This window comes from Mesocricetus auratus, unplaced genomic scaffold (assembly GCF_017639785.1).
Source record: "Mesocricetus auratus isolate SY011 unplaced genomic scaffold, BCM_Maur_2.0 Super-Scaffold_15014, whole genome shotgun sequence".
In the NCBI taxonomy this organism is placed as follows: Eukaryota; Metazoa; Chordata; class Mammalia; order Rodentia; family Cricetidae; genus Mesocricetus; species Mesocricetus auratus.
The window spans coordinates 79,041,904-79,061,090 of record NW_024429186.1 but is presented as its reverse complement, the minus strand read 5'-3'; the positions used below and the strand labels follow the sequence as shown (position 1 = coordinate 79,061,090).

Here is a 19,187-nt window from a genome sequence, read left to right as displayed (position 1 = left end):
TTTACCGTGGACTTTTAGGCGCAGAGCAGTTGGGCTAGGGGACCAGGCTTCATGCAGGGAGTGTATGTGGTCCTGTAAGGCTCAGGTTGTCACAGCCTGCTCCACTTTGGAGTGAAGTCCCCTGCTTTCTCTCTGAGTCCCACACCCATGTCCTTCCTTTCTCTGAGTCCCACACCCGTGTCCTTCCTCTCTCTGACTCCCATACCAATCTTTGCCTTCAGATTGCAGGGAGGTTTTGGAATCATTTCTTGACATTTGCACGACCCCCCCCACTGTTTCTGCTAAATGTCTTCAAATTGTCTCTCTTCAGTTACTTTTGCAGATGTACACATTATGAGTAAACTAGCATTTGTCCCTACTTACGCAGGCAGTACGCAGGCGTGCGGTGGGAGGCGGTGGGCATGAGTGAGTTTTTATAGAGACGTGGCCCTGTGCTTGTGTCTCCAGACCCAGCCTTGCTCTCCGTAGCAATAGGCAGCCCCTTCACCTGAGCCTCTGCCTCCAGCCCCCAGCTTGGATACAAAAGGCGCCCCATGGCTCTCGTCGTGCTGGCCTACTTTACTGTTCCACCCATCCCAAGCCGGCACGCATCTTTAGAGGGTGACAAAAGAGGAGAGCAACCCTGTCTGAAGCCAAGGCTTTAAAAACAACAACACAGAGCTGCTCTCCCCATCCGCAGCTCACCTTTCCGTTGCCTTTGTGCCTAAAACGGCTGTGCTCGCATCTAGGTCACATGACTGCTGTGGCAATGTGTTTGTCCTCACAAGGACTTCAGGGAGTTGTGCTGATGCCCAGGCAATAATGGTTATCTAGGAGAAATCCAAACTCTCAGGGAAAATCACCATGACACTGAGGAGGGCCTCCGAGGGACGAGCAGGCAGGCACGTCTGACTCGCAGTCCAGCCTTTCACTGTTCAGGTGCTTTTCAAGCCCACGACCGTTGACTTGCCGGTTTAAACAATAGTGGGCAATGCGAAAAGAATTAAAGACGCTACTGCGGGGGCGTGTTCTGCGCTAGTCACCCTTGCAGGAATAAGACTCATTTTGACTATGTGCTAAAGGGTTAATACTCCTCCCTTGGAAGTGCGTACTGAAGGTTTCCTTTGCCCCTTTTCCCAATGCTGCCGTGAGCAGCATGCACATGTTTCAGTAATTCTGTAGGTATCGATCTTAGCCCTCGTAAACCTTAGCTCTGCTCTGTAAAATGAATAAAGCCTAGTGACTCAATCTTTAAAAAAAAGTCATTAGTATAGGCTGTTTTAGAGTTTTAAAAAGAGTTTTGCTTGTAAGTCTCTACTCATTATTTACACCACATGTGAAATATTGAACACTTTTAAATGGTCATAATTCGCAGAAGTATAAATGGGTAATTAATGAGTCCTGTACATTACAAATTATTTTTTCTACAAATTAGTTCTTAAATTTTTTTAATATGTATATATATGTCCCTCTGCGCACCACCCTCTGTGCTGGGAGAGCAAGCAGCCAGTGTTCTTAAACACTGAGACATCCGTCTCTCCTGCCACCACAGATTAACATTTTATGTTTGCTTGGTAGGGAGGATATTCAGCCAGTTTGCTAATAAGGATTCAATTTCATTCACTTCATGAAGTCTGGTAATTTATTTTAACGTGCTGGATCTTAAGAAAATACTTGATATTTTCTTATATGTATACATATATATATATATATATATATGTTGATTAGTGCCAAAAGTAATTTCTCATTGACCTTAACTCTATGTTAAATTTGCAGGAAAGCCACACATGGCTACCGTGTCAATTCACAGATGAGTTTCCTTCATGTCTGAAGCGAATCCACAAAGTCTCCTCCCTGGCACAGGGGTTGAGCTGAAACACGTAGGTTAGCACGTACTGACTACTGCGCACACTCTGGCCACATCGCACACGCTTTCATTCTTAGTGGGTCATCAGCCATCTTTAGATGGTCTCCTGCAGACTAACTTCAAGTAATAGACAGTGTAGCAAAGCTCGTTAAAGCACTTCTGATTACATTACATTTGGGCTTAATTAGTGCATAAATAGGAAACGTAAAACTCATAATGTGCAAGACTGTATAACTTTCTGCTCTTTCCCTCTCAAAACTGTTTCTGGTTTCCATTTTAATATAATTGCATTTTGCAGAGGATTGGATTTCTCTTAAGGGAAGTTTCCACAAAGAAATGTAGTTAATTCTAGACTTCTTTCTGTACAGGTCTGATTTCCTTGTGACTATTGGAGGACTGGGGATGTAGCTTAATAATAGAACATGTGCTTAGTGTTCAGGAAGCCCAGGGTTCAATTCCCAGTGCGTCATAAACCGAGCATGGCGGTGCACATCTGTAACCCCAGCACTTGGGCTGTGGAGGCGGAGGGTGGGGGGGGTGGGGGTGGGGGGTGGGGATCAGGAATTCAGGGTCATTCTTAAGTTGTGATTTGCCTGTGGGAAATTTTTATTATTAAAATTTTCATTTATTTTTCCATACCAACCACAGCTTCCCCTCTCTCCTCTCTTCCCATTCTCTCCCCCAAACTCTCCTCTACCTTGCCCATCGACTCCTCTGTTCAGAAAGGGACAGGCCTCCTGTGGGAGTCAAGAAAGCGTGGCATACCAAGTTGAGGCAGGACCAAGCTCCTCCCCCTGCATCAAGGCTGGGTGTGGCATCCCAGGATGGGAATAGGTTCCAAAGAGCCAGCTCAAGATTATTGAGTTTAGTGATGTTAACTAAGGCGTTGCTTTCTCGTGTGTGTAATGAGCGGCTGTGCAGGCACACTTACCATTTTATAAAGCTCTTTTCAGACACGGTTCTGCACTGTGCTCTGGTAGGCATGGTTAGAGGACAGACCACATTTCAGTTTTCGTGCCAGGAGATTTCCTAATACCATATTCGCTTCGCTTCATGACGTAGAGTAGTAGCAATTTGCCCTCCGATTGGAGTCGTGCGGTAACTGTGATTCTGAGAAGATCCCGGTCAGTCTCAGCCTCAGCCGCCCCGATGCCTCTCTGTACGCGGAGACATCTTTCGTGGGGTTTCAGCGTTCCGTCTCTTTTTTTTCTAGGTTGTGATGCTCGTGAGTGAGAACCCTCTTCTGGCGGAAGCAGCCGCTCTCGGCAAATGCTACAGGGTGATGGATTTGATCTGCGAGAAGTGCATGAAGCAGAGAGACATGAATGAAGTGCTGGCTGTGAAAATGCACTACCTCAGCTGCATCTTTCAGAAATGCATTTCCTTCCTCAAGGAAGGCGAGAACAAGCTGGACACCCTGATCAAAAGGTACCGCGTCTGCCGCGCCAGGTGAAAGCTGCTCGGCAGGCCTCCTGGTGTAAAAACTGACGCTGCGGGAGTCACATTTAGCCTCCCAGGTACAAGGGGCCATACCAGACTCAGGCAGAGTTTTGTCAGACAGAGTTGTGGCGATGCGGTTGCTGTTACTGTTGATTTACTCTCGAGGAACATGGTCCAGGTGATGAGGCTAAGCTTACCGCTTCATAGGCTGCTGCGCTGGCACTTCCTGTGTCTGTCACCACGCCTGGCAGGGCTGAGCGCGACCTTCGCCCTCTGACCGTAGGGATCTAACTGAAGTGTAGCTTTACTGAGGAAAGGAACTGAGTCATGAGGGCGTGGCTGGCTGAGGGTTTTCATTCTTCCTACAGACAGCTGACTGGGTCTGAGTAGCTGCCCAGCCCGAGGACAGTGCTCAGTCCTTTGACGCATGTGTCACCTTTGCTTGCCGTAGTCAGATCTTAGAATCGTGGCCAGGCCTACTATTCAGTCTGAATGACAGTCTAGACTGAGATTTGGGGAGACACTGACAGTTTGAACAGGAAACTGCTGAAAGCGTTGGGGGCGGGGGTCCTCCTGGGAGGGAATTGCTTTGATGACTCCACTTGACCTGTTTGTAAAATGTCTTTCAGCTTGTTGAAAGGCCGAGCGTCTGACGGCTTCCCAGTGTACCAGGAAAAGTTCATCAGGGAAAGCATCAGGAAATTTCCGTACTGTGAAGCCACCCTCCTCCAGCAGCTGGTGCGAACCATTGCTCCAGTGGAAATCGTAAGGCTCCTCCTGCATTAACTGTCCAGTAAGACCCAGCCACCGCCTGTCGCGTCTTAAGGACTCATTCTCCCTACTGTTCGTTTTTATTGCTCCCAGAAAATTTTAGGAGCAAAACTGGAAATAAGTTGGCAATGTTTCCCTACATGGGAAAATAGGTAGTTGTCAAGGAAACAGATTTTAAACCTCTGTGAATGCTGTACTGGTTGGATCCCCATCTGCAGAGGGATAGACACACACACATGTAAGTTACCAGTGGAAATTTCTAGACTAGATAGATGATCATGTAAGGTTCCAGAGTTCAGGCTGGATGAGCTAAAACACGGCCAGCTGTGGTTCCAGAGAACAGTCTCAAAGTGTCCCTGATTCTTCTGTGCAACCCTAGTGCCACTAGTTAGGAATGTTCCATACTTAAAAAACAAAAAACAAAATCTGTATATCCTAGCTGCAGGACGCAAACGTCACTGTTGTTTTCTTAAATCACCTACAGTCTTTCTGTCACGCTTAAGTACTGTTTCACAAGACACTTCATGCTTTCCTTGTTTTGAATAGTTTGCTGGTCACCTTAGCCGGGCCGAGTCACCCTTTTCCAGGCGTATCAATCAAACCCTGAATTGGCCTTTAGCCTGATGTAGTCCCGACCGCATGGCTTCCTCTGTCCCTCTGGCAATTGGGTTCACTTCTCTGTCCCTGCTGTAGTCTGTGTTGCCATCCTCAGTGTAGAAAATCATGATAGAAGTGGTTCCAGTTCCTCCAGGCAGAACGATGGAACTTGGACCGTAGTTTGTCCAGGCCAAACTCCCGGTCCTTTCACGAAGTTTTCACGCAGCTGGCTGTTGGCTGTTTGGGCTTTGAGAAGATTAGGTAGCAGACTGTGAAGGTGAATTATTGTGAATGAGCACAGTAAGCTCCAGCCAACACTTAAACTTAAGGGTTTATGTCTTCACGTACACTCAAATAATCAAAGCTGGCAGACCAGGGCTGGCCCGATGGCTCAGGAATGAACTAGGGGATCCTCCCACTCGCCAATCTTTCTGCCCCATCCTCCTCACCCACGCAGGCTCACATGTGCCTGTTTGTGGGCACAGACTTGCAAGGCGTCAGACACTTCCTGCGGGACACATTCCCCCTCAGGCAGGCAGAAAGAACCAAGAGTCTACCCCTGAGGGGAAGATGCTCCCCACACACTCTCCACTTAAATCTGGGTCACATGACCACTCTGGGTTGCACATGTGTCTGGTGGAATAAAGGTTGTGACTTATGTATATCCTGCTGCTGCAAACTAAGTTACTCTCTGTTGGTGAGAAGTTTGGACGGTTATGTCAGAGGAGTGACTAGCAGTGGCTGTTACAGAGTCCCCAGCACTGGTGAGTGGTGACTGGTATTGTATCTCCTCCATGAGAGATATCAGAACTGCAAACCCAGCAATTCCGGGTGTTCAATACCTCAATGCCTCAGAGGTAGAAGCTGATGACCTGAGTTCAGTCCTTGAGTCCATTGGTGGAAGGAAAGAATGAGCTCTCTTAAGTTGTCCCCAATCTCCACGGGTATGCCATGACGCGCGCGTGCACACACACACACACACACACACACACACACACACACTCAAACCATGCTTTTCAAAGTATCAGCTGTCTGTTTATGGGGCCAGCAAGAAGGCTCAGAAGGTAAAGGCACCCACCACCAGGCCTGAAAATTCGATTTTGATCACAGAGACCCACATGGAGAGATGAGGTAAAATTTGTGCTTTTAGTTCCAGGAAACTGGTTCATGCCTGCCACGCATGGAGGTGGTGACAAGTCAGTTATGTGTGGTCTGTGACAAATGGACAGGCTTCCACTGTCTCTCCTCTGACCTCCACGTGTGCAACCTTGACACGCACCCACACATACAAATAAGTTAGAGAATTTTCTTCCTTTCCTTCTTTCTGTCTTTCCTTTCCTTCTTTTTGTCTTTCCTTTCCTTCTTTCTTTCTTCTTTCTTTTTTTTTTTTTTTTTTGAGTCGGGGCATGTCAGCATTTCACGTTGGCCCCACAAAGAAGGGTTATTACAACTTATACAGCATGATGCTAAACATTTTCTCTGGCCATTTACTTCGTCAGGAAAGGTTAGTAATGAAGTTGAGATCACGGTGTTAAATGTCATTTAGAAAGATCTCTTTCAAAGATTGTTCTCCTGTAAGAGTTATATATTCCAAGCTGGGCCTAGTAGGCGGGCCTGTTGTTTTAGCTACCAGGGATTAGGTCAAGCAGACGCCGTATTATTCAGCTGAGGAGCAAGTATGGTGAGTTATTATCGGGAGTGTCTATCCAGGTAGTGCGGCACAGGTCACTAGTGGTTGAAGGCCTGACGGGCTGCACGGCGAAGAGTATTTGCTGGCGTCAGCCTCCGCATGCCCAGAGGTAGACTGCAGCAGCCTAACTCCATCGGGGCCCGCTCCAAGTAGCCTTGCTCTGAGCCCAGCCTTCTGTAAGGCCAGGCTGCTTCAGCACAGCCGACTCCCTCAGAGTGGCATCTGAATCAAAGCACCCTGCTTGTTTCCAGGCTGATTAGCAGTGCAGACGGCAAGATTCACTTAGCAAGAGAGTTCTTGTCACACGACAGTGGCAGCAAAGCTCTGTGCTTGCTCTTCTGTGCTGTGATGACTTTTTCTGAAGTGGTAGTTCACATGTGCACTGTCTCTAGTGGTAGTTCACATGTACACTGTACAGTTGTTCACACGCACACTGAGCTCTAGCGGTAGTTCACATGTACGCTGTGCTCTAGAAGTAGTTCACATGTACACTGTCTCTAGCGGTAGTTCACATGTACATTGTCTCTAGTGGTAGTTCACATGTACACTGTCTCTAGTGGTAGTTCACATGTATACTGTCTCTAGCGGTAGTTCACATGTACATTGTCTCTAGTGGTAGTTCACATGTACACTGTCTCTAGTGGTAGTTCACATGTACGCTGTGCTCTAGAAGTAGTTCACATGTACACTGAGCTCTAGCGGTAGTTCGCATGTACGCTGTGCTCTAGAAGTAGTTCACATGTACACTGTCTCTAGTGGTAGTTCACATGTACACTGTCTCTAGTGGTAGTTCACATGTACGCTGTGCTCTAGAAGTAGTTCACATGTACACTGTCTCTAGCGGTAGTTCACATGTACACTGTCTCTAGTGGTAGTTCACATGTACACTGTCTCTAGTGGTAGTTCACATGTACACTGAGCTCTAGCAGTAGTTCGCATGTATGCTGTGCTCTAGTGGTAGTTAACACGCAGCCATACTTTCAGCAGAATATAATGCGTTTGATCCTCAGCTGCAGTCGGCAGGGTGCACCTGTTGAGTGGCTCCCACAAAGCTCTCGTCTTCACAATGAACATGTCTCAGTTTTGTAAAGAGATACTGAAACATGAAAATGTCATGGTTGTGATGTCCATTGAATATACCATGCCCTGTCCATTGATGCGCCAGAACTACCTTCTGATACAAGACTCCTTTTGCATATCTTATCTGTGCCCCGCCACCACCACTGGCAGGATCTGCCTATGCAGCAAGAATACATAGATTTATAAAGATTCAGTATAATATTAAGCCCACAATTTGACACTTTTAGTATATATTAGTATTACCAGGGGTATTAATAATGTAGGCTCCTGGATCACAGCCTCAGGAATTCTGATTGAGAGAGTATGAACTAAGTGGGTAGACCTCCAATTTTAGCAAGCAGGGCGCCTGCCAATATTTGAGGACAATGGCCGTGTGCCTTAAATCCTCATAAAATATGAAATCAACTTAGGCTCATTTTGCCCAACTTTTCCTTAGTACTTCATTTATTGCAAAAGAAAACCCTTGGCCCTTCCACATGGAAAGTTTCTTGCATTTGGGAACGTGACAGTTTGGAAAGCGGCTTTAAAAATTCTTGAATCTGCTGACTATTTTCTTAGACTTTCTTCAGTATACAAGAGAGTAAGGAATGTTGTTCTTAAGGAAGAGGCAAAGACTCAGATGAGAATTTGGGAAAGTGGTAAAGCTTTACTTGGGGATAAATGTGCAAAATTTAAAAATCCAGAACATTGAACAGATAGCAAACAAGATCAGTTGAACATCTTGTTACATTTGCTTATCTTAGAAAGGTTTCAGTAGTTTTGCTTCAGGTAGATAAATATATATCTTTATCATTTTCTCCCTAAAGTCTTGTATACATTTTTTACAACCTGTTTTTTTAGCAGTCCCATAACAATAAATTTTACATGTTTTATAAAAATCTGATGCAGTTACATGTATGTTTATTAAAGAGGTTAGAACATTTAAAAGTATATTACAATGCTTTAGGAGTTGAGATAGACATTAGGGAGGGCTCTGTGTTTATTCCATAGGGTATCGATATTGACTTAATGTCAGTTCTCAGAAAAAAAAATCTGCAATTCACTGTTCTGTTTCTAATGTTAGCATGAATCTCCTGGATAATATTAACTGTCAATGCTTGTATTTTCTCATTTATGGAGGTCGTACCTTACTTGTTATATAACTTGTGTAGAAGAAGGTACAGTCGAAAGGATGATTCTTTATAATAGAGTCTGAGTTATCGTGAACATTAGTGGTTTCTTCCCTGCTACTGTTTCTAGTCAACACCATGTGTCAGTGATATCTCTGCGGTCTTCCATGGGGATTTCAGTGGCTATTTTCTCCTCTTCACCCTCCTAGGGATCGGATCCAACTGCATTCTCTGTGCTTACCCAAGCCATCACAGGACAAGTGGGGTTTGTGGATGTTGAGTTTTGCACCACCTGTGGAGAAAAAGGAGCAAGTAAAAGATGCTCGGTTTGCAAAATGGTAAGAGTGAAATTCTGACTCCACTGATGTGGAGGGAAGATTGCTCCAAGCTGACAACTGAGATCTAGCATCGCCTAAGTGTAGCAGTTTTAGAATGAATGCTAATAAGTGAACATAGCATCTAAATCTTCAACATCAGCTCAGGAAGAGACCTTCCTGTGAGTCTTCGTTTCTGGGTTCACTACCACATAGTAAAGAAGAGATGAGAGGATGGAGGAGAGAGAGTAGGTCAGAGAGCACTGGGACGTGGATAGGAAAGCCCAGACTGGGACAGTTCACAAATGGGTGACATTCCATTTCTCCGTCCTCCATCATCTCTTCCCTTTAGTCTAGTGCCCTTCTGCCAACAAATGACAATCCCAAGAACTCCACTCTCCCATTTTCTAGAGTTCTTTGTACACATCTGATATGTTCTTCTCACATCCTGATCCAGCACACATGTACGTGTCTGGTACCGACTGGATCCCGCAGGTAGCGTTAATCTGTTGGTTTCAAGGTTGAAGTTCTCCAACTTATTTTGAGACCTCAGCATCTGCTTCTGCAGCTCTACCTGCTTAAATTGCATCCTTGGCTTGTTTCCTTCTGTGGGAAACAGGGCTTAGGGTGTAAGAACTACCTCACATAGGAAAGCCCTCTAAAAGCAATGCTTAAGTCCATAGCACACTTCACATCTGTGGCAGGCTGCCTTCAGCTGGGGCAGTTGACATCTGAACATATTCCCAGGACTGTACTAGAACAAGCGGGCAACCAGAAATGCAAAAGGATTCTTTTGAGCTTTTCAGTTTTGTTTTCTTTTGAGACCACCCTTGAATTCCTGACCTCCTACCTCTACCTCCCAAATGCTGGGGCCGCAGGTTCTTAATACGCCTGTTACTAAAGTCTTTTGTGGGCCCTTGGACCAACACACAGTTGTATTATATACAAGCACACGTAGTAGTTTTGTTTTGTTTTTTGAAGTATGGGAAAGACCATAGAATAGTTCTTGGTTTAATGTTTGCTGCAATTCTAATCATTAAAATGAAAACCAATTTGTAATTGATTTCAGGTAATATATTGTGACCAGACCTGCCAGAAGACACACTGGTTTGCACATAAGAAGATGTGTAAGAGTCTGAAAGACGTTTATGAGAAGCAACAGTCTGAAGCTGCCAAACATATGAGCCAGGAGGAAAAGAGTATGTACAAATCCGTTGAGTTATTGCGGTCCCTTTGCGAGAGAAAGAAAGGCTCAGTGGCACTGGGTACAAAGGAATTGGGTCACCTTTAGGGGTAACCAGCTTTGGGACGCTACATGGAACTCAGCTAGCTGAGATGTCACTGGCAAGCAGCGATCTATGATACAGTTACTGCACATTTGACTGCCTGCCCTGGAATGATGGGAGTCTTCATGGGTCACTTGTGGAGGATTTTATGGTCATTGAGTAGACCTGGAATGTCCCCCGATGGCTACTAGAATGCTTTAAAGTTAGAAGCCTTTATACTTTTTTTTTTTTTTGGTTTTATGAGACAGGGTTTCTCTGTTTTGCAGGCTGTCGGTCCAGCCTGACCTCGAACTCACAGAGATCCGCCTGCCTCTGCCTCCCGAGTGCTGGGATTAAAGGCGTGCGCCACCAACGCCCAGCTGCCTGTATACTTTTAATTGCAGTTCAATATTATGAAATTATACTTTATTCATAATTAAAGGCCAAGCTGTAGGTCTGATGTCCACACTCCACTCCGCAAGCATGAGAGCAATGGGTTACTTACTCATTTTCCTTTCCTCTCAGGAGAGTTAAGTAACTGCTTTTCCTCTGCAACTGTGACTTGCTTCTACTGTGATTCTCATTTTCCAGGGACCTGCCCAGCCCTGGGAGGGAATATATCCTGCCTTTTTGGAAGTGTGTTGTATCGCTAGAAAACATTTGCTATGTACAGTCGACTGTTCCTAGCCACTTTTGTGTCTACTCATGAAGTGTGTCTCTTTTATGATTTGGCATAACTGAAATATTGTACAAAGTTATTTTTAAAAAGAAACATTTGGCACTGAGAAACTAGTTAGCCTTCCTATTTTGCCTTTTTTTGCTGTGAATCAAACTTTTTCTTTTTAAGGTTTTCCAAACAGGATTTCTCTGTGTCGCCTTGGTTGTCTTGGAACTCACTCTGTAGATCCGGCTGGCCTGGAACTCACAGAGATCCACCTTCCTCTGCCTCCTGAGTTCTGGGTTTAAAGGCCTGTGCCACCATTGAGCAGACTAAGCATTTTTATACTGTGTGGAGGACAGAAAATGGGTAGGCTTTTATCAATAAACATTAACTATATCCAGGCAGTTACTTTCTCAAGGCCATCAAGTTAATTACATGCAGATTTTTGTCGACCCCAAACAACGCTCATGCAGAGTTGTGGACTTAGAGCCATGGGCTTGGATTCTGTGAAGCCACTGCTGTTGTTACCACCATGAAGCTTAGAACAAGTGCTCAACCCCTCTTCTCGGGGTCATTACTGACGGGTGCGTTTATAATAAAGTAATCGGTCACTACTGTTGGGTGCAATGGTGACGATTATAATAAAGTAATACTCTGCCCATGTAGAGACCCTGATTAACAGAATAACATTGCCAGACTGTGTGGCACAGAATAGCAATGAATGCATTTTTCTTTTTATTAGATGGAAAGCTTGATGCCAACTCTAACCATGTTAATGGAGGTCAACCAGAGCCTAAAGTGGGCATCTCCCAAGAAACTTCCACTCCTGCTGATTCTGTGGAAGGAGAGCGCGAGCCTGGAGGTGAAACTGGGCTGGCCAGCACACAGGATGCTCCCGCAGGGCCACAGCTGTCCGAGGAGTAAAAGCTGTCAACAGCGGCCAGCATGGGCATCCTTCGCCCAGCAGATAGCTGCAGGACTCACGTGAATGTATCTCCATTTGCACAGTGGCAGGGTTGCACATCCCTAGAGTAGGGGCTCTCAAGCAAGGCCCCCCCAACACCTTGATTTCCTGTTCATTTCTTGTCTGTAGTTAAACGGGCATGCCTGCGGAAAATGGTTTTGTTCAAAACACACACACACACACACACACACACACACACACGCAAAACCGTGTCTGTTCCCTTTATGGCTCCCCAGTGATTGTACACAAAGGAAAATAAACTCCCCTTAAGAAGAGATCTAGGTTCTAGGGAACAAAGAACAGGGAACATGTGAATGAGAAGTGACCTTTAGAGAAAAATAATCACAGGCACAGAAACGGGCCGTCGGAGAAGGCAAGACTTACCTGCAAATAAAGTACATCTGAGTACTTGCTTTCTGTCCTGCAGTTGAGCATACGAGCTGTAATGAGGAACACTCGATGTTCAGAGACCGTTGCCGTTGTTTAGCCTGCTGCTCTTCAAATGGAAATCATCCAGAGCACTTAGAACCTGCCTGTCTTGCTGCATTGACCATTCAGAAAGGTTGGGTCAAGCACTGGGGAGTCACCGTACACACACTTCCTGTAAAACCACCTCGCGCACCGCACCGCACTCTCTCCAAAAGCTCAACTTTCATCTCCCTACCAGCTTTTCAGAAGCCTCGTCCTGTCCAGAAACTGACTTACAGCCGCCATCTAAAGAATGTCCCGTTCTGCATTTTAGCGTGTGTGACGTGTAGGCAAGCTGGAGTGTCATGTCTGACTAAGGTGCTGTCTTTCAGCTTCCTGTTAAATAAATCTACCCACGTGCACAGGTCATCTTGTCTCACGATTTGTGTCAAGGGGTCAAACGTGAGAGATGGTAACAATACGATGGCGAGCGGATGTGGGGGAGTGGAGTTAAGGCTGCGCAGTGTGTAAAGCCACTGATTCTCCCCTTACCCAGAGGGTCAGCTTCCTGCGTCCTGTTGATCCTAATCTTCCTTCCTGCCGTTTTTTTCCTTCCAGCCCCAGCACACCTGTCCTCTCATGTGCCGTGATCATCGTTCAGCGATGATTTAATATGAGTACATTCGCTGTTAAAAAGTTAAGCATCTGTTTAAACTTGTCAGTCGCACAAAGATTCCCTTGCAAAATGAAGTAGTCCTTCAGCATGCCTTGTCTGCACAGGGATGAACAGTCTGGTGTGTGGATGTGCTGTCCTGACCCCTGCGTATGTTCCAGCACTCCCTGCATTTTAAACATGTTTAATGCCTGCCCACACTGTCTTCTCCATCCCTTCCTCACCGAGCTGTCAGCTGCACACTGTGCTAGGCTCCGGCAGCCCGCTTAAGAACCCTGGAATCCACGTACTGATACTTGGTGAGTCCTCTGGGTGTTCTTTTTTTTTTTGCTTCAGGTGTCCCAGAATTAAGGGATGAAGAGACCTGCAGCATGGAAACCCTCAGAGTACTCACCCCACTCCCCAGAAGTCCCGAGAAAACCCTGCAGTCTTCTACCCACCCTGTGCTGCAAACTCAAGATAGCAACATGAGTTCAGATCTGAACTGGTAGCCACACCACACAATTACAACTCATCTGCCCCCCGAACAGTGGCATGAGCACCTCCTTATGTTATTCCTAATATAGGTACTTATCTTTAGATGTTGACTCTCAGGTGACCCTAATACATCAGGTAGTCTTGGCCCATTTGAGCTTATAAGTGACCCCACACCAAGTGTCTTCAACCAGAAATACTTATTTCTAAGGGTTCTGGAATCCAGAAGTCCAAAGTCAGGGCGCTGGTTTGATTGGACTCTTCTTGCTCTACCATTTTGTGGAGGAAGAGTCAAAATAGCTCTGGAAGGACTTACCCCACTCATAAGGACTTTATCTTCATGACCTGATTTCCTCAAAACACCCCCAACTCCAAATGCCATCACCGTGCATTTCATTTTTGTATGTGAATTTGGGAAAGTGGAGGATATACCAAATCTAGTCTCTGTGAGGTCATATTATTATTAGTTTACCCAGAAGGAGACTAAAGCCTAGGGAAGCAAGTATGCTTAGGCTAGACCTGTCTCATCCCATGGCCCAACCTTTAGCCACAACTGTCTTTTTTTAATTTTTAAATTTAAATTAGAAATGAGGTTGCTTCACATGTCAATCCCAGGTCCCTCTCCCTCCCCTCCTTCCACCAACTCTCCATCCATCCCCCCCCCAATCCCTACTCCTTTCTCCAGGGAGGGTGAGGCCCTCCATGGTGGATCTACAGTGTCTGTCATTTCATCCAGGGCAGGGCCTAGGCTCTCCCCCAAGAGTCCAGGCTGAGAGAGCATCTCTCATGCCACAACTGTCTTTTATACTAGGGGTTTTTATTTATACACAAGGAATGTCTGGTTCCTACTCACATGACTTCCCAATGGGTCCTGAGATAAAAGTTTTCACTTCAGTCAGCCTCTGGGTATCCATTGTTTTAAAAAAAAAAAGCAGAATTAAACATTCTCTTACTAATGGTATGTTCCATTTTACTAGAATTTTATCTAGTTTATGGGTCTTAGCTTCTATTTTGTGCTTAAATTAATTCTCTTTAAAGCAGTACTTTCCAGTCATAGCAAGTTAGCCCTCCATTAGTAAAACTTTTAAAGCCCAGTATGGAAGAATGTGCTTTAGAAAAAATATTTTTCCTTTATTGAAAATAGATTTTAAAAAATTATAATAATATTCTAATTATAATCCCCCACCATTCCAATTCTTCCTTATCTCCCCTCCCATTCGGATTGCCTACTTTCTGTTTCTCCTTAGAAAGCAAACAGGCTTCTAAGGGATAAATAAAAAAATACAGTGTAATAAGATAAAACAAAACATTGCAACAGGACAAAGCTAACAGAAGGAGAAGAGCTCAAGAAAAGGTTCAACAAACAGATATGGACACAGAAACACACATGTCCACTCACCTCAGGAATCTCATAGAAACAAAACCAGAAATGATAACACACACACACACACACACACACTCACCCACCCACACACACACACACACACACACACACACACACATACATATATATATATATATATACATATATATATATCACAAATAACTGCAGGAGGAAAAAAAGTAAAAGATAAAAAGGATAAAATTTTAAAAAGAGCAGAGCAGTGGTAGTGGACCCAACCTTTAGTTCCAGCACTCGGGAAGCAGAGGCAGAGGTAGGCTAGTTCAAGGCCAGCTTGGTTTACAGAGCCAGTGCCAGGACAGGCTCTAAAACTACATAGAGAAACCCTGTCCTGAAACACCCCCCCCCCAAAATCTTAAAAAAGAAAATGCCTTGACATGACATTATGAAATAAGAAACCTCCAAAGACAATGCTGAATTCATTTACTGTTGACTGCCTTAAGGGTAGTTTGGTTCCCCAGTGAGACTCCTTTGGAGACCATTTTCTATTTTCTTTTGTAAATAGTCATCAGTTAGAGACGGCTTCTGGGTTAGGGGTGGGGCATGTGCCCACTCTTCTTTCAGATCTGGATTAGGGTGGGGCATGTGCCCACTCTCCTTTCAGGTCTGGGAGCTCCTCTGGTGCAGACTAGTGCAGGCCCTGTGCATGTTGCCGCGGACTCTTTGAGTTGTTTGGCCAAATGGGGACACCTAAACCTCTCTCTCTGGGTGTTGTCAAGGCTGTAGGCTGCACTCCACAAACTGATAGCAAGGTCCTGTTGCTAAAGACAATACCTATACAACTCACAAAACATGGAGAGGTTGAGATAGTGCCTACCTACAGTCGCCAGCCCTACTGGTTCATGTTCTTGGTACCAGAAATTTCTCTGCATGCCAGCAACGGAGAAACATAAACAGTCCAGCTACAAACTCTTTGACCTACACCTACAGCTGTGTCCTGCCTGCAAGATACATTAATGCAATGGTGGGACAAACTTGTGGAAGTAACCAACGGATATCTGATTTGACTTAAGGCCCCCTCCAGATGGAACCCATACCCAGTACTGCTTGGGTGACCAAGAGTCTGAGACTAGATAGCCCAGAGTCCTAGGGTAAAACCAAACACTATTGTTCTACTAAAGGAGCTTAGTAATAAAATGAATCCCAATGACATTCTACTATACTCTTAGATCAGTGCCTTGCTCTGTCGTCATCAGAGAAGCTTATAGTTAGACTTTTCTTTGAGCCACAAGCCAGCTCCCAAATAAAGACAAGGAGACTTATTATTAATCATGAATGCTCAGCTTTAGCTTAGTCTTGTTTCTACCTGTTTTTGCTTTAACTTAAATTAACTCATTCCTATTAATCTATGCGCTGCCCTTAGGTTCGTTTACCTCACTGTCCATCCTGCTCTCCTCCTTCCTCTGTGTCTGTCTAGCTGGGCCCCTGGCTGGCTGGCTCCCCTTTTCTTCTGCCCTTCAGCCCTGCCTGCCCCTCCTCTGCCTAGGTATTGTCCATTTAGTGGTATTGCAGGGTCTTGAGGTAGGTTGATCCCTAAGTTTCTGAGAAATCGCCATACTGATTTCCACAGTGACTGTACATCTGATTTCCACAGTGACTGTACAACTGATTTCCACAGTGACTGTACAAGTTTGTACTCCCACCAGCAATGGAGGAGTGTCCCCGTTTCTCCACATCCTCTCCAGCATAAGCTGTCTGTGGTGTTTTTGATTTTAGCCATTCTGATCAGTGCAAGATGGAATCTCAGAGTGGTTTTGATTTGCATTTCCCTGGTGACTAAGAATGTTGAGCATTTCCTTAATTGTCTTTCTGCCATTTGAGATTATTCTGTTGAGAATTGTCTGCTTAGACCCCATTTTTTAACTGAATTATTTGGTAGTTTGGTGTCTAGTTTCTTGAGTTCTTTGTATATATTGGAGTTCAGCCCTCTGTCAGATGTGGGGTTGGTGAAGATCTTTTCCCATTCTGTGGGCAGCCTTTTTGTCTTGTTGACCATGTCTTTTGCCTTACAGAAGCTTCTCAGTTTCAGGAGGTCCCATTTATTAATTGTTCTCTCAGAGTCTGTGCTGCTGGTGTTCTATTTAGGAAGTGGTCTTCTGTGCCTATGCGTTCATATGTATTTCCCACTTTCTCTTATATGAAGTTCAGTGTGGATGGATTTATATTGAGGTCTTGAGTTTGGACTTGAGTTTTGTGCATGGTGGTAGATATGGATCTATTCGCATTCTTTTACATGTTGACAGCCGGTTATACCAGCACCACTTGTTGAAGATGCTTTCTTTTTGCCACTTTATATTTTTACATTCTTTGTAAAAAAAAAATCAGGTGTTCATAGGTGTGTGGGTTGATATCGGGGTCATTGATTCTATTCCATTGGTCCACCTGTCTGTTTTTATGCCAATACCGAACTATAGTAGAGCTTGGAGTCCAGGATGGTGATGCTCCCAGATGATCCTTTGTTGTACAGGATATTTTTGGCCATCCTGGGTTTTTTGTTTTTCCATATGAAGCTCAGTATTGCTCTTTCAAAGTCTGTGAATAATTATGCTAGGATTTTGATGGGGATTGTATTGAATCTGTAGATTACTTTTGGTAGGATTGCCATTTTTACTATGTTGCTCCTACCTATCCAAGAGCATGTAAGATCTTTTCATTTTCTGATATTTTCTTTAATTTCTTTCAAGACTTGACATTCTTGTCATATAGGCGTTTCATTTGTTTGGTTAGAGTTACCCCAAGATATTTTATGGTATTTGTGCCTATTGTGAAGGGTGATGTTTCTCTGATTTCCTTCTCAGTCCGTTTGTCATCTATATATAGTAAGGATACTGATTTTTTAAGTTAATCTTGTATCCTGAAGGTATTTATCAGCTGTAGGAGTTCTCTGGTAGAATTTTAGGGTTTACTTATGTATACTATCATATCATCAGCAAATAGTGACAGGTTGACTTCTTTAACTATCTGTATCCCTTTGGTCTCCTTTTGTTGACTTAACTGCTCTAGCTAGAACTTCAAGTCCTATGTTGAGTAGATATGGAGAGAGTGGACAGTCTTGTCTTATTCCTGATTTCAGTGAGATTGCTTTGAGTTTCTCTCCATTTAGTTTGATGTTAGCTGTTGGGTTACTGTATATTGCCTTTATTACGTTTAGGTATGTTCCTTGTATCCCTACTTGTATCCCAAGACATTTATCATGAAGGGATGTTGAATTTTGTTGAAGACTTTTTCAACATCTAGTGAGATGTTCATGTGGGTTTTTTTTCTTTCAATTTGTTTATATGGTGGATTACACTGACGGAATTTCGTATGCAGTACCATCTCTGCATCCCTTGGGATGAAGCCTACTTGATCATGGTGTATGATTTTTCTGACGTGTTCTTGCCTTCCGTTTGCCAGTATGTTGTTGAGTCTTTTTGCACCTATGTTCATGAGGGAAATTGGTCCGTAATTCTCTTAGTTGTGTCTTTGTGTGGTTTGGTATCAGTGTATCCGTAGCCTTGTAAAAAGAGTTTGGCAATATTCCTTCTGTTTCTATTGTGTGAAATAATTTGAGGAGTATTAGTATTAGCTCTTTGAATTTCTGGTAGAATTCTGCACTGAATTCATCTGGACCTGGCCCTTTTTTTTTTTTTTTTTTTTTTGGCTGGGATACTTTTGATGACTGCTTCTATTTCATTAGGAGGTTATAGGTGTATTTAAGTTGTTTATCTGTTCTTGTTTTAATTTTGGTATGTGGTACTTATCTAGAAAATTATCCATTTTCCAATTTTGTGGGGTACAGGTTTTCAAAGTATGACCTGATGATTCTCTGAATTTCCTCGGTGTCGAAACACATCTTTACCCAGTTAAATATTGTACTCACAACAGAAGCTTCCTCCTGCAGTAGATGTAGATAAATACAGAAACCCACAGTCAGACAATATGCAGAGAGGGAGAGTCCTTGGAACACTCAGCCCTAAACAGGATGCCTCCATCAAATCCTGAAGACTGAGTTTCTGTTCTGCCTAGTCTCACCACCCTTCAGTCCCAAATAAGCATACTGAGGCTTATAGTAATCATAAACTGTGTGTCCAATGACTCGGGTTTCTTATTGGCTAGCTCTTTCTTTATTTCTATCCCATTTCTATTAATCCAAGAGCTCTTGGCTTACTCAGTAATGCTCGGACCTCTTGCTTCCTCGGCAGCTACATGGCGCCTCTCTGTGGCTCCTCTCTGCATTCCTCTTCCCAGCATTCTCCTAGTCCAGTGGCCCCACCTATACTTCCTGCCTGGCCACATCCTGCCTGTCCATTGGCTGAAACAGCCTTATTCATTAACCAATAAGAGAAACATGTATTTACAACATACAGAAGGACATCCCCCATCAAAATCCCTCCCCTCAGAGCTCAGGGAACTCTGCAGAAGAGGGGGTGGGGCAGGAGGAGAATATAAGAGCCAGAGGGAATGGAGGACACCACAGATACAAGGCTCCCTAAGTACTACAGGCATGCTTC

The 19,187-nt window shown here is 44.4% G+C and overlaps 1 protein-coding gene across 1 annotated transcript in view; it reads left to right on the top strand.

Annotated features, from left to right (window-relative positions):
* The window catches only part of Ankmy2 (ankyrin repeat and MYND domain containing 2), a 50,656-nt gene extending 38,082 nt beyond the window's left edge, over window positions 1-12,574 (top strand). The window contains exons 6-10 of the mRNA XM_005076218.4: window positions 3,060-3,274; window positions 3,916-4,051; window positions 8,743-8,871; window positions 9,917-10,046; window positions 11,516-12,574. Of these exons, the coding sequence (XP_005076275.1) occupies window positions 3,060-3,274; window positions 3,916-4,051; window positions 8,743-8,871; window positions 9,917-10,046; window positions 11,516-11,697 (792 nt within the window). The 3' untranslated portion in view covers window positions 11,698-12,574. The remainder of the gene's footprint in view (window positions 1-3,059; window positions 3,275-3,915; window positions 4,052-8,742; window positions 8,872-9,916; window positions 10,047-11,515) is intronic.
* Window positions 12,575-19,187: the final 6,613 nt, after the last annotated feature.